Genomic DNA, 23,367 nt, shown 5'->3' on the forward strand with positions numbered 1-23,367 from the left:
CAACAACCAACCTTTTAAACCTTATGAAAAACTATATATATATATATATATATATATATATATATATATATATATATATATATATATATATATATATATATATATATATATAATGCAATTATAGTTACAGAAGTTTTTTTTCAGTGTTTAAGTAAAATGTTTATGCATTTCTCACAAAGAAAAACTTGACACAAGATAAACTTTTTAAGTATGTGTGTGTGTGTGTGTGTGTGTGTGTGTGTGTATGAATGGGTTTTTTTACTTTAAGCATTTTTTTTATTTTTTTTAAATAACTAAACCTTTTTAACCACTTAAGTGAGAGTAAATACAATAGTGATTAGATTTTTGGGTTAACTATCCCTAGAAGTTACTGCTTCCAGCTTTCAAGCCTGGCCTGCAGGAGGCGGCATAATCTTGGTTTGACACGAGTCTACACGCAGAAAAGAAGAAGAGAAAAACAAATGGCGCGCTACTGTAGTTGACATGTTGATTGTTGAAAGTTTAGTGCATCGTTTACCGTTGCACCATGTTATACAGAAAGAGCTAATTGATTCGAATGATTGTTTATTCGTGCTTTATTAAGGGGCTGTGGTTTAGCGTTGAGAGTGGGTGATTTAGCGTTACTTTTTCAGATGTTGTCAGTGTGTTTTAGTAGAAAATGCCTGTTATTAAACTTAAAGGAATCAATGTGGACTTTCCCTTCACCCCGTACCCCTGCCAGGAGGACTACATGAGCAAAGTCATCGAGTGCCTGCAGAAAGTGAGAACACTTGTCTTGATTATCCTTCATTTAACTGCACCTACAGGTCTAGATGGTCATTGAAATATTCTGTTAATTAAGTCATATAAGTTAGCAATTTGAAAGTTTAAGGATGTAAAAATTGTATATCTACATTTTGTTTGCTTTCTTAAAACTCATCTAAAGTTGGAGGTATGGAAATAAATGAAGAGAAGGTTAGAAAATTTCCACTTTCTCTGAATTGACTGTGTTTATTAGGTGTCAGTGTTGGGTGTAATTAGTTACAAAGTCATAAGTTTCTGTAATTAAATCTTATTTCTATTGTAAAAGTAATGTATTACATTTAATTTTTAGGTAGTTTAAGTAGTTACTTATAATGTACTTGCCTTAAATACTGTACATAAATTCAGCAGTGTAAATAAATCAACTTTATTGAGAATTTTGCTGAATAATTATATTTGTCAAGTATAGAACATTTATCATTTATCGAAACTGCATATACTTTAAAGGTTAATTGAGGAATCAGTTCATGACTATAGGGTTAAACATTTTAAATATATATTTTAATACAATATTTTGTATATTACCTCAGTTTTTCAACCATTTGTCTGACAGCACATGCATAAGAAACGATAAAATGGTTTTGAAATTTATGTTAGTATGTGATGTGTACGAAATATGCTGTGGTTATTTAAAAATGTTTCTTTGTTATTTTAACACATGAAAAGTTCAGATGCAAAAACCTCTAAATGCCATTTGAAATTTCCTTTAAAAACAAGCATTTTTTCTCAACATCCTATGTTAAATAAACAGATCAAGGTTCTGAACGGTCTGATAATCCTTTCTCAGTTCCTTAAGGTAATTATGTGGTCAATGCGCAAAGTGTAACTTCACAAACAAATGTTTTTTTAGTCATCCTCATTCGGGTAAGCAATTGAAGATTAAAGGTGTGATTTTATGCAGTACAAAAATGTGATCTAAATGAATAAATTCCCTTGTGGTTTAGCTAACGTTAGTAAAACAAGTCAGTGTTTAAAAACAAGAATTGCTTAACAGAACTAATATACAATTAAATGATCAACGAAATGCTATCACTGTTCATTTTAATGCATTGAAACACAAACTTTCGACATTCTGTCAGATGTATACTAAATATATGTGTATACAATTTTTTTCCTTCTGGTTCACTGATGTTGTGGTTGATTTATGTGATTATTTTTTGCAGATGTGATGCGCTATATTTATACACTAAATACTCTGTCTCTGAGGAAGTAAAAAATGAGTATTTGTATTTTAATCATTTCTGTAATGGTATGTATGTATTTGATATTGTCATATGTTTATTGTTGTATGTATAGCTTATGTGCCTGTTTACTGTCTTTTTGGCTGATTTGGGTGATTGATTGTAGGTGTGATGTGTAGAGCTGTATCACTATTTCTCGAGTACTCCAATTTGTATTGTTTTACCTGATGAAGACTATGTAGGTCGAAACGTTGTGTTATGTGATATTAAAGAACTTTTTGAGAGCCAAAGTGGCAGTGTGCCAATTTTCTTTTAATCTTTTGTTACTATGTTAAATGATCTCACTTTACAGATGATGAAAATAGTCTATTCATCAACATAAAAGGGAATTTACTGAACCTACCTACGAGAGCCTGAGAAAAATGCTCATTTTAGAAGAAAAGTTTAGAATGACATTTAGAGGTTTTTGCATCTGATCTTTTGATATATTGATAAAATTGTAAGTGCACTGTAAAAAATTAAGTTGTCCCAAAGAAATCTCAGAAATTTTGTTGTTTCAGCCATTATTTAAGCAGCAAACACATTTCTTTTGTGTGTTATTTAAAAACAAAACTATACTAAAACAAATTTAATTACTTAAGAGTTGAATTTCTATTTTCTGTTTAATGTTTAGTTAAAAAATTTAATTAGTTAATAAATAACTTTCACTTTTTTTTTTTACTTTCAGATAAAGTAAATAGAAAAGTAATATAAATACAATTGTAATTATATACTTTCTTATAGTAATTAACCCAAAACCGGGTATAAGTATAAAACTTGTTTTATTCTATAATGTTAATAAAAAAAAAATTAAAATGAAGACATAGTCTTTTTTTACTTTGACAGTTGATTGGAGTAACTAGCTATGTAAAATGAAAAGTAAGGCTATTCAACTAAACTAAACCATTGATATTGTGTTGTCTAAAAACAAATATAAATTTAATTCTATGCACAAAAAACGTCTTAAATATCAGAGAATTGTCATCAGTGGTTTACAAAGTAAATGCAAATTGCACTTTGCTCAAGCAATTTATAAAACATTTCCAAATGTGTATCAAGCGAAAGCTGTAGCACTTTAATCATATGCAGTGCTATTTTAAAAGTCTTCGGTAAGGTCACATTGTTCCATTCATTCATTGCTTATTAATAGTTTTGACACATCCTTGCACTTTTTCCAGAAAGTCAATGGTGTCCTTGAAAGTCCCACTGGCACAGGTAAAACGCTCTGTCTTCTGTGTTCGACGCTGGCATGGAGAGACCACTTCAAAGACACGATCTCTGCCCGCAAGATAACAGAGAGAATGGGTGGAGCGGAGCTGTTTGCAGATAGACCAATGTCATCATGGGGAACAGCAGCTACTGATGGAGACACACCAAGTATTGACCTACACTGATGAATTTATTTTTATTATCATTAGTAAAATCTTGTGTTCAAGGATAAATGATGAGATGAATTCATAAGCTAAATCACACCTTTCTTTCTTTCTTTCTTTCTTTCTTTCTTTCTTTCTTTCTTTCTTTCTTTCTTTCTTTCTTTCTTTCTTTCTTTCTTTCTTTCTTTCTTTCCTGTCTGTCTGTCTGTCTGTCTGTCTATCTGTCTGTCTGTCTTTATTAACTTTCTTTCTTTCTTTCTTTCTTTCTTTCCTTCCTGTCTGTCTGTCTGTCTGTCTGTCTTTCTTTATTAATTTCTGTCTGTCTGTCTGTCTTTATTAATTTTCTTTCTTTCTTTCTTTCTTTCTTTCTTTCTTTCTTTCTTTCTTTCTTTCTTTCTTTCTTTCTTTCTTTCTTTCTTTCTTTCTTTCTTTCTTTCTTTCTTTCTTTCTTTCTTTCTTTCCTTCCTTCCTGTCTGTCTGTCTGTCTGTCTATCTTTCTTTATTAATTTCTGTCTATCTGTCTGTCTTTATTAACTTTCTTTCTTTCTGTCTGTCTTTATTAACTTTCTTTCTTTCTTTCTTTCTTTCTTTCTTTCTTTCTTTCTTTCTTTTTTTCTTTCTTCCTTCCTTCCTTATTTTTTTTCTTTCTTTCTTTCAAGCTTATTATACTGACATTCCCAAGATCATATATGCCTCCAGGACTCATTCGCAGTTAACACAAGTTGTAAATGAGCTGAAGAATACATCATACAGGTCAGTCAATATAAGATTTTTATAATATATTCTATTGTCAGTCTGTCATGATCATATACATCAGGGCCCATGGTAAGCTTTGATTTGGCCCGCCATCCCATTTGAGAAGAGATGCAGAATAATGGGGAAGGTTGGGGTGAATGCCTTCAACAGAGATTGTAATTTCTAATTTAACATAACCTTATGTTTGTTTGTTTAATTGATGAGCTACAAAAAAATTTTGTAAATAAAAATGAATGAACTTTATGGTGTTATACATAAGAATGTTTATATCTTTATTGTATTATATTTATAAGTGTAGAAATCTACATTTTAAATATAATTAAATTAGGAAGTTAACATGGCAAATTTAAATTTAGCTTCAGCCCATTACCCTCAATCCACTTTGGTTTTTGGCCCTTCATAAGAAAAAGTTTGGTCACCCCTGATATAGACAATGAAAATCTTAAATTAACGATGTAAATTATTACTACAATTTAAAAAAGCTGTTTTCTATTTGAACAAATTGAACATTTTTATTTATTTATATGATGGCAAAGCTAAATTGTCATCATTCTATTATGATGATTTGATTCTGAAGAAATAATTATTTCTATTAATGTTGGAAAAAAAGTTGCTTGATAGGACTTCTTGATATTTTTGTTTAAGCTTGTACATTTGAGTTAGACTTAGTTTAGCTTACTTTTTTTATTTTGGTAATTTTTTTGTTCACAAAAATAGATTAATATTACTTAATATTAATAGGTAATAATATAAATATTTTACTATTATAAAGTAATAATTGCTCTTTTTTGTTCTTATTTTTTGGTGCACGATATATTGGCGGCCAAATTGTTATCGGCTAATTAATGCTTATTTTACTATTATTAAAAAAATAATTATTTACTAATAAATTAAGAATGTTTGCTTGTTGATTCATATCAGAAATATGCTTCATGATGTAACAAGTTTTTTTTGAGAAAACCCACATTTTAGAAGAATTTATGTTGGAGTCCTTGTATTCTGCAGTAAAGCTTTTGAAAATTTTCTACTATGTATTTCCTTGTTGTTTTTTTAATCAGGCTCAGGAATTAATTATTATCGTGGTTATCGGCTTCCAATTATAAAGATTTGTCTGTTGTTTTCACTGACCAAAATTTCTATCTCAGCTCATCCCTGGCTTTTTTTAATTGTAGGCCAAAGATTTGTGTTTTGGGATCTAGAGAGCAGCTCTGCATAAACCAGGAAGTGATGCGTCATGAAAGTAATCACATTAAGGTATGATTAGTACCTCACTGTGAGTATATTTGACAATAGATTCTTAATATGTTACCCTGGACCACAAAACTAGACAAAAATATTTAGAATATTAAGGAAAGGTCATGTTAAAAGAAAACGTTTTGTAAATTCCCTACTATAAATAGATCAAAACTGTGTCTTTTGATTAGTAATGTGCATTCCTAAGCACCTCACTTAGGTACATTTAAAGACAACTTTAAAGTATTTAGTTTTTTTTAACTCTCAGATTCCAGATTTTAAAAATAGATAGTTGTATCTCAGCCAAATATTGTCCTAAATCATACTTCAATGGAATGCTTATTTATTCAGCTTTCGTATAAATATATAAATGTCAAATTTCAATATAAAAGGAGAATCACGACTGGTTTTGTTGTCCAGAGTCACGTATCAGAGTATTTCTGCACCATGATAATGAAGGCATTATGTTTTATGTTAAGGTCCACATGTGCAGAGCAAAAGTCTCGTCCCGTTCCTGTATCTTCTACAACAATGTCGATGGTGTGTGGCTTACACTGGTGACCTTTCAGAAGAGCATTGAGACATTTTTCTTAAGAGATAATGCACAGGCTACTAATAAATATGATTGTTTTCACAATTTTTTTTGTTGTTGTTCAATTTTAGAGAAAAGCACTGACAAGGAGATTGTGAATTCTATTCTGGATGTGGAGGATCTTGTAAAAACAGGCAAAAAGCAAAGGTGAGATGCTGCAATGAAAGAAATAGTTGCATTTAAACAGTTCTTCAATCTGGTGATGCAGCATTCTTATTCCAATGTTTTCTTTGCGAGAGTAAATGGTGTCATGGATTTGACTGTTTGTTCTCATAGAGTTTGTCCATATTACCTGTCACGCTCACTCAAACAACACGCTGATGTCATCTTCATGCCCTACAACTACCTGCTTGACCCAAAGGTAAGACATTTTCACCCTCATATCATCACTTTAGAAGTGTACCAAAAGCGGTTAGGTTTGGGGTTGGGTTTTTTGAAGACTACATCCATTTGATTGAGAATATTGTATAATGTGAAATATTGTAAAGTGGTAATGCACATGTTGCTTCTAATATCTGTGGCGATACTGATTTGAAAAAAAAAAAAAACTTACAGCCAATTTAAACACAGATATTGGTAAATTGCAGTACTGTACAGTACTACTTTTTTCAGTTAAATTACTTTTAATGACAATGGATTGGATCTGTTTAACATTCAGCTTTGCAATCTTTTAAGAGAGGCACAAGTTAAGATGAAATTATAATATAACAAAGGTCTTTAAAGGTGATTTTTTTCATGCTATTTGTTATTTTCTTAACAACAATAACTTTGATATGACATATAATGAAATATATTTAATTAATAAACTTAACAAATAAATCCAGGGCTGTAGTTATATGTACATTGTTTATTTTACTGAAAGCACTAAAAAGCAGTTGGTTGCTTTCACTGTCCAAGGTGTTTATAGCTCAAACTAACCAAAGGTTTTGTACCTGCGCTTGAGGATAGCACACACCAGCTGCTTTCCCATCAAACATCTGACATTTTGTACGTATTGGACTCAGGTCTGATATTTTGTACAGATTCTAATTTATTTTTGTGCTCAGAGAAGAGCATTGGATTAATCAAATGACATGCAGCTAATTTCTTTCATGTAATCAAATAACCATAGGTATGAACTGTATTTATATTATTGCCGATATGCTTATGGCTTTAAATGAATTCAATAGCGATACATCAGTGCATCCATATAGCTTACCGATGTGGAAAACCGTTGCACTGCTAATCTATTATATGTATATTTCGTTCGTTTGTTTGTTGGTTTTGTTGGTTCGTTCATTGTTTCTTTGGTTTGTTCGTTTGTTTGCTGGTTCGTTCAGTGGTTCGTTGGTTGGTTTGTTTGTTTGTTGGTTGGTTGGTTCATTAGATGATCTAGATCTATCTATCTATTTATCTGTCTGTCTGTCTGTCTGTCTGTCTGTCTGTCTGTCTGTCTGTCTGTCTGTCTGTCCGTCCATCCGTCCGTCCGTCCGTCCGTCCGTCCATCTAATAGGGGTCACCACAGCAGAATGAACCACCAACCTTTCCAGCATATACTTTATGCAGCGAATGCCCTTTCAGATGCAACCCAGTACTGGGAAACACCCATACACATTCACAAACACTCATAAACTACTGCCAATTTAGTTTATTCAGTTAACCTGTTCCGCATAGCTTTTGAATAAGGGGGAAACCAGAGCACCTAAAGGAAACCCACACGAACATAGGGAGATCAAGCAAGTGTCACACAGAAATGACAACTGGCCCAGCCAGGACTTGAACCAGTGAACTTCTTGTTGTGAGGCGACAATGCTAACCACTAAGCCACCATGCTGCCTTCATTCATATTTAGAATTTATGCTCTGCTTTTAACCCAATTTAAGTGCACACACACAGCAGTGAAAACACACTGTGAACACATACCAGAGCAATTTGCAATGCTATTAAATAGATAATTGTTTTTATTTTACTATTTTAAAACGTTATTGTCACTTATTTCCATTTAACGAGTCATTGTTGAAAGGAAACAATTACTTTCTTTCTAAAAAAATAACCACCAAAAGTTTGAAAAGTAGTGTACCATTATAATGTTTTATTTCATATTCATTTCACATTCATTGCATATACTTTTAAATTCTGTTTTTTGTTGATCCACAGAGTCGAAGAGCACACAATATAGAGCTGAAAGGGGCTGTGGTTATTTTTGACGAAGCTCATAATGTCGTAAGTGTCTTTATATTGTTTTAGCAATTCATCATATGAAACAATGCAGTACTTATACTTGATTTTCTTTAACGGTTAAATGTTTTTTTTCAGGAGAAGATGTGTGAAGAGTCCACCTCGTTTGACCTCACGCCTCATGACCTGATTTCTGCCATCGAGGCCGTGGATCGACTTCTGCGAGAGCAGGCCTCAGACATCAGCAAAGCAGATTCTGCTGAAGACTTTAATGTGGAATCACTCAATTCAGGTTAGTTTAACTTGAAATGACAATCAAGTTTTCATTATTTCTTAAATATTTGTTTTAGTTTTGTAAATTATTTTAGGATATTGGACATTTTATATACTTGTTTACAAATAACCCCTGATAAAAACCTTGTTTACCTCATATTATTTGACAGGTTTGAAAATGGACATCACCACAATTGCAAAAGTAAAACGTAGGTTCCACTTTAGAAATTATATAGATTTTATTACGTTATTTAGGATTCATCTTTCAGTAAGCTAACTAAATAATCTTACAGAAATTTTGATGGATCTGGAAACTGCCATTAATGATTTTGAGATGCCAGCAAACAATCAAGGAATCACCAAACCTGGCAGGTGAGCGTAAAAGAGACTTTGTTTGATATATTTGTGTCATACCTTTTTTTTAGATGCTAATTCTTTCTCTTTCCCTCTTTTAAAGCTTCATATTTGAGCTTTTTGAAATGGCTAATGTGAACTCTAAAACTAAAACAGAAACTGTTGAAGCCATGGAGCAGATCACAGGCTATTTAGCTGGCAGTGAGTATTTATCCATTGTTTTATAAGTTGATCCTTTTTTTTTTTAAATCATTCATCGGTAAATTTAGTACATCAGCACATACAGTGCATCCGGAAAGTATTCATAGCACTTCACTTTTTGTGTTACAGCCTTATTCCAAAATGGATTAAATTCATTTATTTCCTCAAAATTCTACACACAATATCTTATAATGAAAATGTAAAGAAAGATTTTTTTAAATTGTTGCAAATTTATTAAAAATAAAATCCTGAAAAATCTCATGCACATAAGTATTCACAGCCTTTGATCAATTTGTTGATGCACCTTTGGCAACAATTACAGCCTCAAGTCTTTTTGAATATGATGCCACATGCTTGGCACACCCGTCTTTGGGAATTTTTGCCCATTCCTCTTGGCAGTAGCTCTCAAGCTCTATTAAGTTGGATGGGAACAGCCATTTTCAGATCTCTCCAGAGATGTTCAATAGGATTTAGGGCTGGGCTCTATCTGGACCACTCAAGGACATTCACTGAGTTGATGTGAATACACGCCATTGATATTTTGGTTGTGTGCTTTGGGTCATTGTCCTGCTGGAAGATGAACCATCGCCCCAGTCTGAAGTCAAGAGCACTCTGTAGCAGGTTTTAATTCAGGATGTCTCTGTGCATTGCTGCATTCATCTTTCCCTCTATCCTGACTATTCTTCTAGTTCCTGCTGCTGAAAGACATCCCTACAGCATTATGCTGCCACCAACATGCTTTACTGTTGGGATGGTATTAGCCTGGTGATGAGTGGTGCCTGGTTTTCTCCAAACGTAGTGCTTGGCATTCACTCTAAAGAGTTACATTTTAGTCTTATCAGACCAGAGAATTTAGTTTCTTATGGTCTGAGAGTCCTTCAGATGCCTTTTGGCAAATTCCAGGTGGGGAGTGGCCTCCGTCTGGCCAACCTAATATATAGGCCTGATTGGTGGATTGCTGCACAGATGGTTGTCCTTCTTTAAGGTTCTTCTCTCTCCACAGAAGAACACCGGAGCTTAGACAGAGTGACCATTGTGTTATTGATCATCTCCCTGTCTAAGGCCCTTTTCCCCAGATTACTCAGATGGTCAGCCAGCTCTAAGAAGAGTCCTGGGGCCTCATGTATCAACGCTGCGTACGCACAAAAACTTTGCGTACGCCAGGTTTCACGCTCAGAATCGCTCACGTTTGGATTTACTAACAATGAACTGAACGTGGGAATGTGCGCAGCTTTAAGGCAGCTTTCTGGCAGGCGTACGCACATTTTTTGTGCGTGTCTGTTTTGTTTCCATTGGCGACTCCTAGAGGCAGTTGTGTTAAATTGCTCTCTACAAAGTGTCTGAGCCTTGCAATGGCAGCTGTATGAGACGGGTTCAGCAGGTATATAAGGTTTCCATACCATACATTTGACCAGCCAAACATTAAAGCACAATTTGCAGCAGTCGCCTGTTTTCCCAATGTAATCTGAGCGATCTACCGCACGCACATTGCTATAAAGGCACCATCTGAAGATGAATTTGCATGCGTGAATCAGAAACATTTCCATTCAATAAATGTGCAAATAAAATATGATGCTTATTGATATGAACTTATTGATGATTCCTACTTGTCTTTCTCGTGATAAATAGTTGGCAAAATCTGATATGTAGCGGGGGAAAAAAAACAAGAAAGAGTTCATCAGACGCTGGATTCGAGCCGAGTTCATGCTCGAACGTATCAATTCATGATCACATGCGTCTAACGAGTAGCGCCACTGAAACTATTAAGCGTCCTGCAACATTTTACAGATATAAACCATACTATGTCTTTTTTTTTAATGCACTCAGTGCGATGTTCAGACCCAACTATGTTAACCGCATCAGCTAAACTCTCTCACTCTATTTTTTTCTTTTGTTGTTAATTCCGGAGAACAAACTTGCAAATAACACCGCTTTTCTCCGGTCTACCTCCGAAAGCAGCACTTCCAATTCACATTCTGTTCAAAGTTTCTCTTTTTGCTTGCTTTTGCCATTGCTTTTTCGTTGGGTTTTGCCATTAGCATAGTCATTAGCATATTCATACGGGGGAGGAGGCAGGGAGGGGTTTTGCACTCGTGCATGTTGCGCTCAGTTTCACGTTCATTCGAATGTACAAAAGAATATGCGTGAGATTCGGCGTACGCAGTGTTTCATACATCTGAAATTTTTTCTGCGTACGCACATTTACAGCTTTGTGCCTACGCAATGTTTTAGTAAGATTTCCACGCAAGTCTTCGTACATGAGGCCCCTGGTGTTTCTTCCACATCATCCACTTATGGATGATGGAGGCCATTGTGGTCATTGTAACTTTCAGAGCTGCAGGATTTTTTCTGTAACCTTCCCCAGCCTTGTGCATTCTGTACTCCACCATATACCAAATAAAATTCCAGAGAAAAAATCAATTTTATCGTAAAGTCCTTGTAGAAAATGGTGTATTCTTTTTCCAAAAAGAGTCCTAACAATGAACTGATGCATTTGTGTAAATCTTTTTGAAATGAACGGGTGTATGATAAACTCTGTTAATGAATTTATAATTTAGTTCATGAACACTCATTGAAGTACATTTAAAAAACAAATGATGTATTTCAGATCAATCTGTATTCAGGGTTAAAAGCGATAGGCGAGAACAAAGTGATATTAGCTGGAACTTTAAATTAATTTTTAATGTCTCCCCATGTTAAGAGTAATAGAGATAATGAAATTTGTTTAAAAACGTTCAAGTTTTTTAACATTTATATTAAAAGGCAGGGATTTTAACACAGGCTGTTGCCTCCATGTTGGGGTATCAAGAGTCAGGTATGACTTATTTTGATTCTAATTTTCAGGACCTGGTGTCTTTTTGAACACTAGTGGACTTCAGAAAGTGGCAGATATTATCCAGGTCAGACATTGTATGTTAAAGATTTGACCATTTTCTGGGTTTATTTGTTTGTTTAATATTTTTCTTGTCGGTCTATTCTGAATTAGTTGGTGTTTGTGGCTGAACCTGCAGAGGGCAGCAAGAAATCACAGACTGGAAATAGTTTAAAGGAGTTCAAGGTTTGATTTTCCATGTTTATCAAATCTTCATTGCTATGTTGCTACATGTAGTTGTCTGAAGCTATCAGGTCTAAGGCGAAGTAAATAAACATTTTATTTGATTGTAGAAAAATCAAATAATATTGAGTCTGTTGTTGTCCATAATCACTATGAGGTGCTGATTCATTAATGTGGTTCCTTTATGCAGCTGTTTTCTAGATCCATAAACACACATCTGTGGAATATAACATTTTATTTATTTATTTTAGTCATTTTTCTTTAATTAGGACTTTGGGATTTAGAATTAGGATTTTATTCTGTAAGTATTTACTAAACTGGTCAAATGTAAAAGTAAATGCATTAAAAGAATCGACATATTTTGTTTAAAATTTACTTTCTATTCATTAACACATATTTGAAGAAAAGTCTCACAAATATTAGGCAGCAGTGTTTTTATAATAATAAAAAATACTTATAATATTTTTTTTTGAGAATCACAATAGCATAACAGAAAAAATTGTAAATTATTAAACTGACTGGCATATGAAACTGGACTGGAGTAACGGCTGTTGGACATTTAGTTTTGCTATTAAAGGAAAACAAAATAAATTACGTAATAAATAAAAAATCAGTTTAATAAACTAATATTTAATTAAAAATATTGTAAATAGCATTTATTTTTTTTAACATCAAATAAACAGCAATATTTTAACTAAAGTTCACCAACTACAAAATCAGTTTTATCACATCATTTTTTGCTGGGTTCCAGGACATGTCAGACTTTTAAGCAATGAGCGAGCTGATGCAGCTGCTAAAGATGCTTTGAAGCAAGTAGTGAACAAATGCCAAATTCCTCCGTCAGAGATGAAACCTTTTATCAACGCTTACATTTTAAACAAGTGGCAAAAGGAATGGGATGCATTAGAAAACAATAAATTACATGAAATCCAACCTGAAGTTTCACACAGAATTTTAAGACATTTTAAGAATCGATTTGATCAAGTAGTTTTTACCAGATGTCGTATTGGGCATACGAGAATAACACATGGTTTTTTGCTCCAAGGTGAAAACCCTACTCAGTGTTTGTATTGCAAAACTCATCTTACTGTAAAACATATTTTACTGGACTGTCCTGCTTTTACTGATTCCAGAAGGACTTTTTATGAAATGAACTCTTTTAAGGACATTTTTGACAAAGTAACACCCGAAAAGATTTTAGAATTTTTATCATGTATTAACACAAAAAATCTTATTTAATTTATGTTTTATTTTGTTTGTTGATTTTTAAATTGTATATTTATTGTTGAAAGATTCCTGCCATGAAGATAGCCTTGGTTGCTGACATGGCACTAAATAAAAAATACATTACATTCAAATAAACAGCCTTGAAAAAGTCTTAATTCAGAAACGTAAAACAAAAAATTTGAAAAAATTCAAAAATGTGAATAATGTTATTATAATGTTACATATTATGTTTGTCAGGCCAGTATTCACTTATTCACTCACTTATTTAGTTTGTGTGAGATTTCTGACTCTGTCTCATATCAGGTCCACATTCATCCAGACAACAGCAACTTCAAGAAGAAGCAGATCACGGATGTTTGGGCTTCCTCTTCGATTAAGAAACAAGGTGTGAAATTTCTGAATTGTTTTCATATGGGAGCTTCACCTAATTTGAGCACATGTTCTAGAGCATAGCTTTTCATAGTTGAACTTTTCACGTAATTAGTATAATAATATTAGAAGCGGAGAATTGGTGTCCATGTAAATGTACTGTAGTGAAAGTGGCAGATGAAGTCGAAAGCTGTCAAAGATAGCCGCCCTATTCTCTGCCTTTAGGCTACTTCCATGAGCCCTCACATTTCATAAGTTTGACGTGTTTCCCCCTACACGCAACTTCCATTAAGTGTCTGCTTTACGTTGCTGTGTCAGAATCCTTGCTTGTAAAATACAGACATACTTTAGAACGCTTAGTTTAAGTAAATTTGGTGAACGCGATCATGCTTGTTAATGAGTCTGAAGGGATCCCTCGCTCTCCGGGTCCGCTGTACTGCGCGCGTTGTCTGTTCAGCAAGCGCTGAAATGGAAAGACTTCCGCACATCGCGGTCATGCTGCTTTAACTGAAGCTTTTGGTTTGGGACATACAGAAAGCGACTCGCGTCCATCTGCTGCAAAAAGCTGTTTTTGGAGGAGACAAGCAGACATCACTGTGCATCACTGTGTTTGCCTTGGCTCAGTCCAGCGCGTGTCACCAAGGTACGAAACGTGACACACACACATACACGAACGAACAAACGTTATGAAAACGATAGTTTGTTGTATAGTTGGTGGTTCACTTCCGTGATTTGGTACAATTGCATTCACATCAAAAGTACCAGAACCGTACCAGAGTTCACATGAACCGTACCCCAGACCACCTCTTTCAGGCGGACTCGGGTACGGTTCACGGGTGCGCACCCGAGCTCAGAAGACACGTTCACACTAGCTAAACCGTACCGTACTATGACGTCAAACGAAATCGGGTGCAGACCAAAAGTGCTAGTGTGAAAGTACCCTTAGAATCCAACATGGAAATAATTTTTGTTTGTTTGTTTGTTATTAGCATAACACCGGGTTTCATGATTAATCATAAATACTTAGGAAAAAAAATGTGATTAATTACGTAAATTTTTTTAATCATTTGACAGCCCTAATATATATATATATATTTCTACAAGTGAAGCATGAGCACACATTGCTTTGCATCTTACAAACACAACCAAGCCTTAAAAATACACTCTGGACCACCTCTTTTAAGTATTCAGGCACAAGAAATTGCAATTGGATTTATTTAATTCAATTTTATACACAATGAAGACTATACATTGTTATTTTAGATTTGATTATTACATATCCAAACCTGAATACTGTTATATCCTTACTCTTGTATTTATCTATGCTTGTAATTTCTTTGTAATACTTTATGCATCATTCACTCTCCTACAAATCATTCCAATCAGTCTAAATGAGTGAATTATTTCCAAATAGATCTGTTCAAGCTATTCATATTCCAAACCAATATACATATTTTCCAATATCATGCAACCCTTCCTTGAATGCATAGGAATAACGAATTTTTAAAATTTTGCACATTAAACATGTATACCGAAGCTGTATAAAAGATTTAAATGGCATGTGTATGTTTTCAAGGGAACGTGCTGAGCTACTGGTGTTTTTCTCCGGGCTTCAGCATGCAGGAGTTGCTCCGTCAGGAAGTTCGCTGCATTATTCTGACCAGCGGAACCCTCTCGCCGCTCTCATCCTTCACCTGTGAAATGCAAATGTCCGTGCTCCTCTTCTCCAGCTGTCCCCACTCAGCTTTTATGAGTTGCATGTGGACTGGATGCTAATTCTCTGCTCGTTTTTTTCCAGTCCTTTCCCTGTATCCCTGGAGAACCCTCATGTCATCCAGCGTGATCAGATCTTCGTCAGTATCATTGAAAAAGGTCCAGATGGAGTTCAGCTGAGCACGGCTTTTGACAGGAGGTCAGTGTTTTCCTAAAAGTGCTCTGGGTTACGCATTTGAAAGAAAGTTCTTATGTTATTCAGCAAGAATGCATTAATGGATCGAAAATAACGGTAAACATATGGAGCTAATAATATGCCAAAACAATCTAAATTTGAATTTCTTAATTAGAATTTATTAATTTTAATGTCCTATTTTGAATTTGAATTTCATAACTTCAATATTAAACATCTGAAATGTAAGATTACTGAAATTTTCGGGACTTTTTTATAGGCGTATTTTAAAATTTCAGATTTTTTTGTGTTCTGAACTCACATACTGCAGATATCCAGTTTGTAAAAATACATTTTGAAATCAGGAAATGGGTAATAATAAATGTTTTTATCTACATATAGCCTAATGTAAAATTGAACTCCTATGTATCTTAGCTTTAAGTATAGAGGGAAGGCTGCTTTCTGTTTCAGGTCACATAAAACCAACATTATGGGCTCTATTTTGACGGTCCATGCGCAAAGCGCAGGGCGCAAACGCTTTCAGGGCATGTCAGAATCCATTTATGCTATTTTAAGGACGGAAAAATCCGCTTTGCGCCGTGGCGCATGGTCTAAATGGGTTGAGTTTATTTTCTTAATGATTTATAGGTGTGTTTTGAGATTAAACCAATCAGAGTCTCATCTCCCATTCCCTTTAAGAGTCAGTTGCATCGCGCCACAGCACATTTGCTATTTAAATGATGTAAAGTAAGTGTAAGTGGAAAAACTGAGCATTTTACTAGCAAGAAAACAGTTAAACAGAGCATGTACAGCACGAGAATGAGAGATAAATGATTAACGGTTACTTTCGCTCTCGTGGATAGGGAAACCTTTACGCACAGACATCAGTTAGCCTATAAATAATTAATTTAGTTTGTTAAGTCCAAATATTTGTTTCAAAACTATTTCTAAATTCAGTTCCAATTTCCAGCAAACGAATAAATGAACAATAATAACAAAGTGTGGTCAAAAATCTGAGTTATATCCTAGTACACATGCTATGCCCCACATGGTCTAAAACCTGCAGGTGGACAAATCTAAGCTTGTTTTTAATAAACCATATAAATATGGAAATAATAAATAAAACTGCTAATAATAATAATAACATTATACAAAAGCAAATTGAATGAACTGAAAAAGCCTCCCGAGATGAAGGCATGAATGCAGTGGTTTTTATATATAAAAAAAAAAAAAAAAAAAAAAAAAAAATATATATATATATATATATATATATATATATATATATATATATATATATATATATATATATATATAAATATATGTATGTATGTATATATATATGTGTGTGTGTGTGTATATATATATATATATATATATATATATATATATATATATATATATATATATATATATATATATATATATATATATATATATATATATCCTTAATATTTTAATTCTTTTTCATATGTAAAGATATTTGCGTATTGCTCTACATCTCGTGTGTATTAGGCAGTGTGTAAGCGAGGCACAACTCTGCACTGGACTTTAGACCGGGTTTGTTTTGGTCTATTAAAAAATCTATTATAGTTTATCAAAATAGCAAAACGTCCGCTGTGTAACACATATGCTGAATATGTTGGCGACCTCTAATTAATAGAGGAACTAAGCTGAAAAGAAAATTAATCAATGAAAATGTTTTCGACACTGTTTGAATGTCTAAAAGCATGTCTAATTAATTGAAATCAGGAAATGTCTACAATTTAGAAATTACAATTACATATTTGCAATCTGATAACACACCATCAACTTTTATTCTTTTATTCTTGTTTTCATCTCAAACATCAAAGCACCCTACCCGCTTGTTAAGTGATGACGTGTTTGTGACGCATGTAATACTGTTTCCGGGTCCAAGCCGCCATTCACTTAAGTGGAGAAATCATTCGTTTATGATCACTTTTTATTCCTATCACACATTAAAGTTAATTTTACATAAAGTCATAGTGTACACAACAATCTCTGGGCTTGCTGCATAACAAATACCAAAATTTTAACAATTTATAAAACGATGAATCACTTTCTGGCCATCGGATATTAGGCATGGACATATATAATGCGATCGTGACTTTAAAAAGTATTAAATCGCTTTGTAAACGTTTATTATTACCATTTCATGAATCTCCCCATTCAGTTGAATTGAGCGCTTAGACCCGGAAGCCGCTCCACGTGACGTCACACTTAACAAGCGGACAGTTATAAACATTTTTTTAAAATGTGATCTAATTATTTTCCCTATTTTTGTAGTAAAATGGAATAATGTGGCATTTACTGCATTAAAAGGCTTTAATAAAAATATATATAAAAATATCCAAACTTAAATCAGGGGTCACCAATCTTGGTTCTAGAGGGCCGGCGTCCCTGCAGGGTTTACCTCCAACTTGCCTCAACACAGGCGAGGCAGTGGTGCGGTAGGTAGTGCTGTCGTCTCACAGCAAGAAGGTCGCTGGTTCGAACCTCGGCTCAGTTGGCGTTTCTGTGTGGAGTTTGCATGTTCTCCCTGCCTTCGCGTGGGTTTCCTCCAGTTGCTCCGGCTTCCCCCACAGTCCAAAGACATGCGATACAGGTGAATTGGGTAGGCTAAATTGTCCGTAGTGTATGAGTGTGTGTGTGAATGTGTGTGTGGATGTTTCCCAGAAATGGGTAGGGCATCCGCTGCGTAAAAACTTGCTGGATAAGTTGGCGGTCATTCCGCTGTGGCGATCCCGGATTAATAAAGGGACTAAGCTGACAAGAAAATGAATGAATAAATGAATGCCTCAACACACCCTCGTGTGTGTTTCTAGTATACCTAGTAAGACCTTGATTAGCTAGTTCAGGTGTGTTTGATTAGGGTTGGAGCTAAAATCTGCCGGACACCAGCCCTCTAGGAACAAGTTTGGTGACCCCTGTTTTAAATGTTCACAGTTCACCTTTAAATAAATGTCTTTTTTCATCCTTATGTACACTTAAATTGACTATTGTCCTCGAAAAATTACAGGTTTGTTTGAAAAACTTGAAAAACTTGTTTACTTGTTACTGGTTTAGTGTGTATGTTAACATACTACATTGTTTTTTAAAGGTTTGTTCCTGAAAACATGTCGTCCATGGGAAACACTCTCGGTAAGATCTTTTTTTTTTTTTTTGTGAAAATGTGATGATCTGCATGATGAACAGTTGAATGATGCTCTTATTATTGTGTTTGCAGTAAATCTGTCACGGGTGGTCCCTCATGGGCTGCTAGTGTTTTTCCCATCATACCCAGTCATGGATAAAACTCTGGAGTTCTGGAGGGTGAGTGTGTGTTTCTGCACGACCACATTATAATTACAGTTCACTATGAGAAACGTGTAGATAAATCACCTATAGAAAAGGAGCTGGGATTTAGATTTATCAAAAGAACATCAATTTTTTGATTAAGAGCAGGGGTGCCCAAACTTTTTCGTAAGAAAGGCAAAAAAACGAATATTATTGAGAGCCGTGGGACAAAGATAAATATACCAAACTGTTTCTCATTAAAGTTGCCATAGGTAATTTCCTAATTTATTTCAAAATATTTAAAAATAAATAGTAAACATCAATTTGAATCATATTAACTAATGCAGTATTACTTTTTAATTGTTACTTATTGCAATAAAAACATAATGATGTTTATAACACAGCGAAGTTGAATACACTTTTCTAGCAGAATCTGCCTTGAATCGCCTTGAAGTCTCTGCATTGTCCTCTATTTGTGAGGTGACAGTATGTACATTTTAAACTAAACTACAGAATTTTAATTAAAACATTTAATTTTAATTAAGCTTTTTTTTGTAGCTTAACAATAAAACAAACAAATAAAAGGTTACATTACATTAAAAATGACAATAACTACACCATCCCCATCATTTTCCTTATTTTTTCAGATGGGATTGTGGGGCAAATCAAAGGTTAGCATGGCCCTAGTTTGGGCATCCTTATTTAAAATTCTGATAAACTCATTCTTATTTCAACAAAATGTTTAATTTTTGCATTGAAATCTTGAATTATTTTCTAAGCGCACATAGAATTTTGTTTGTCAGTTTTTCAGTTTCATCCTTTGATGAGAATGTGAATATTCTTCAGTTGATATAGTCTTAGAGTCCTAATCCTGTAGTTACTATGTTTTTTTATCTTTCTTATATTTATTTATTTATTGTTTTAATTTGTTTTCTTTCTGGATTTTAACTAAAATAAAAATTAATAAGACAACGTGGTTGCGCAGTAGGTAGCGCTGCACAGGAGGAAGGTCGCTGGTTCGAGCCTCGGCTGGGTCATTTGTAGGCCCACACGGAATCTGCACGTGCAGATTTCCGCAGATTTTTAGCCCATCATAAATTTTGTTTATTTACTTGTGTAAATTTGTGTAATAGCCATATTTATTCAGTTTTTAAATTATTCATAGTAATTTTATTTACTAATATGAAACTTTTCATCTGATTTATTTACAATACAGTTTGTACAGTAATATTTTCTGTCTTTTAGTAGATATATTATATGAGAGACTTGCTTTGTTTACCAAATAAAGTGAATCTAATTAATATGCATTTTAAACATTAAATAAAAGTTAAAAAGATATTATTTTTTATTTTACATATTAAGGTTTTAGTTATGATACTCCCAAAATCATTCCGCAGAAATCCGCAGATTTTTACCAAAATTCTCAGCAGAAATAGCAAAAAACGTTTCCGATTTAGATTCCGTCAGGCCCTAGTCATTTGGCATTTCTGTGTTGGCATGGGTTTCCTCCGGGTACTTCGGTTTTCCCCACAAGTCCAAAGACATGCGATACAGGTGAATTGGGTTGGCTAAATTGTCCCTAGTGTATGAGTGTGAATGAGTGTATGGGTGTTTCCCAGAGATGGGTTGTAGCTGGAAGGGCATCCGCTGTGTAAAACATATGCTGGATAAGTTGGCGATTCATTCCGCTGTGGCGACCCCAGATTAATAAAGGGACTAAACCGAAAAAAAAATGGATGAATGAATGAAATAAAAATTTAAAGTCATGTTGTTCATAATTGCTAAGCTTATGATAACCCGATAGACATACACAAGCATATCTAGGCTTCCGTTTTTATAAGTGACCTATTATGCAAGAATTTCTTCAGAAACACTTTAATTGACATTCTTCCTTTGTATGTGTCATCAGAGTGGCAAAGCCCTGCCCATTAGCATAGAATGTTAGTCTTGTTTTGAATCTGCCACTATGCAGTCATTTGTAGCTCCGCTTACTTTTGAGAGCACAATGTTATTTGAATTTAAAGTGACATAATTTGGATCAAAGCCTAAAAGGGCAGTTTCAAAATGATTAAGTAAAAAAATGATTTGTGTGGTGTTTTAAGCTGAAACTTAACACACAGACATAAGATACTTGATTACATCTTGTAAAATAGGGCACAAAAGGTCCCCTTTAAGTTTAAAATGATTTAAATCTTTGATTGTGTTATTATTTGCCAACTTACACAACAACTAATTATCAGCATCTAACAATTCCTTTCTCTCTCCCAGGCAAAAGGACATGCAGATCGCATTGAAAATGTGAAACCCATGTTTGTAGAGCCGAGGGGTAAAGGCACTTTTACAGAGGTAACTTCATCTGCTGTCTGTTATTTAAACATCATGCATTTATACTCGCACACTGTGTCCAGCATAAATAAGTACAACCCTTTCTTTTACAATAATATTTTCTATATGATGCTATACAATGATATATTAGTGTAAAGTGCTCAGCATATATGAGTACACCCCTCATAAATCTCTCATTTAAATTAATATTTTCTAGTTACATTTTTGCATAAACATTAGATTAGTGACTACGGAAGCCAAATCTGAATCTAATCTAACGAAATAAATTATGATAATGGTACACAATTAGTACACCCAAATGTATATGTAAGAGAAAAATATTAAATACAAAATTTAAAAATGGCAGAATTCAAGAGAAACAAAGGTTTAATATTTTGTTGAAATTTTGTGAATTTATTTTTTTCTCCCCAATGTTTTACATAAATTTAAATGTATTACTGTCTATTTCTAAAGATGTTTGGTGACTGAAATATTATTTTAATAAATATATCCATTTAATAAATATGTTTTGTTCAAATGCACCAAAATACATTGCTTATATTCTCTGAGAAATGGATACAAATATTCATCTTCAATATTGGGTGTACTCAATTATGCTGAGCACTGTATATGCATTAGAGCACTCAGTACCAAAACTAGAGCTCATTTAACAAAATAACTTAAGATCGCAGTTTAAAACAATAGTACACCCAAATAAATGTGTTGGGGCAAAATCTGAAATGCAATTTTAATAAAGAGGAAAAATCAAGAGAAACCTAAAAAATTATGGAATTTAGTTGAAATTAGGGCTGAACGCTATTCGTAAAAACTGACATTGCAATATTGTCATCCACTGCAATGTATATTGCGATTTATAAATGCAATTTTAATTTCAAAAATGACAAGAAAAGTTAAATACAACAGAGAAAAGATGATTTATAATTTTCTGGTGAGTCAAATAATAAAAATAACACTGTATTGTTTTCACTGAGTAAAAACTTATATAATGTACAATAAAATGTTTCATTTATTGTGCCCAAATCTCTTAAAATTGCTTCATATTTTTACAGTCAGCTCTTGAAAACGCATGCAAATAATAAACTTCCACTCTAAGGTTAAAATATGAAATGACTGCACTATTTTGTTAACTGTTATGTCAGTTCCAACTACTGTACATTGCCGATCACTGCGATGTGACTATTGCGAACATGCACATTGCAATATCAGTGCTGTAACGATATATTCGGCAGACCTGGTTGAAATGTTGTACTTTGTAATATTATTTGCAATACCTAAATTTAATTTAAATGTATTATGTTTTTATTCCTAGTGATGTTCTGTGAACAAACTCTCATTTTAATGAATATATCTTCTTAATAAAACTGTTTTGTTTAAATATATCAAAATATAATGTCTATAATTATTGTGAAAAGGATACAAATATTCTTTTTTTTTGTAAGGGTTGACTCATTTATGCGGTGCACTGTATATGTTAACATATAGCATTTTTTTTCTACAGGTGATTGATGGCTATTATGGCAAGGTGGATGACCCGAACTCTAGTGGAGGCAGCTTTTTTGCTGTGTGTAGAGGAAAGGTGAGACTATAAATATTTAATGCAATAAATATTTATTATTAACCATCAGTAATATTATCCCTTTTTTTTATTTTTCCATCGTTCTCCTAGGCAAGTGAAGGATTGGATTTTGCTGACACATACGGTCGAGGGGTTGTTATCACTGGACTTCCCTTTCCCCCCAGGATGGACCCCAGAGTGGTGCTAAAAATGCAGTATCTGGATGAAATGTGCAGGAATAAAATTAGTGGAGTAAAGGTAATCGTCAATAAGAATACGTTTTTCGTGATTACCAAGGAAGCATAATAAAATGATTACTGATGGATTTGAAGGAATGGCATCAGGAAATTCTGCTTTGCTGTCACACTACCAAATGTTTCAATTGTAATAGTGTTTACTGTAGTGTAGTGTTTACAGCCATGACAACTTTATAGGCATTAAAAAAACAAACATCTTAAACCCTGCCAATTTTTGAACACTAGTAAAAAGACAGATTTACTAATTGTTCATTCACCTATTTATTAATATGCGTCAACGTATACATTGAATGAAATTCTATGTATTTAACTTGTTTTAAATAAATGAATTGAAATAAATTGACGATTAGCACATAAATTGAGAAATAAAGTAAACTGTTCTACTACCATATTGAAGAAAAATCATCAAATGGATTGCT

General features: G+C 33.6%; 1 protein-coding gene across 3 annotated transcripts in view; it reads left to right on the forward strand.

Annotated features, from left to right (window-relative positions):
• The first annotated feature begins 450 nt into the window (after positions 1–450).
• Positions 451–23,367, forward strand: part of rtel1 (regulator of telomere elongation helicase 1) — a 46,400-nt gene continuing 23,483 nt past the window's right edge. The window contains exons 1-22 of one of the 3 annotated variants that reach the window (XM_073915858.1): positions 451–760; positions 3,200–3,398; positions 4,054–4,147; positions 5,323–5,404; positions 5,863–5,923; positions 6,047–6,122; positions 6,252–6,336; positions 8,112–8,177; positions 8,271–8,424; positions 8,576–8,614; positions 8,699–8,777; positions 8,863–8,960; positions 11,805–11,860; positions 11,947–12,018; positions 13,546–14,520; positions 14,716–15,320; positions 15,410–15,523; positions 18,615–18,655; positions 18,741–18,826; positions 21,059–21,136; positions 22,635–22,712; positions 22,803–22,949. In XM_073915858.1, coding sequence (XP_073771959.1) covers positions 15,166–15,320; positions 15,410–15,523; positions 18,615–18,655; positions 18,741–18,826; positions 21,059–21,136; positions 22,635–22,712; positions 22,803–22,949 — 699 coding nt within the window. In that variant the 5' untranslated portion in view covers positions 451–760; positions 3,200–3,398; positions 4,054–4,147; ... (11 more) ...; positions 13,546–14,520; positions 14,716–15,165. 3 annotated transcript variants of the gene reach the window in all.

Source organism: Danio rerio, chromosome 11 (genome assembly GCF_049306965.1).
Source record: "Danio rerio strain Tuebingen ecotype United States chromosome 11, GRCz12tu, whole genome shotgun sequence".
NCBI lineage: Eukaryota > Metazoa > Chordata > Actinopteri > Cypriniformes > Danionidae > Danio > Danio rerio.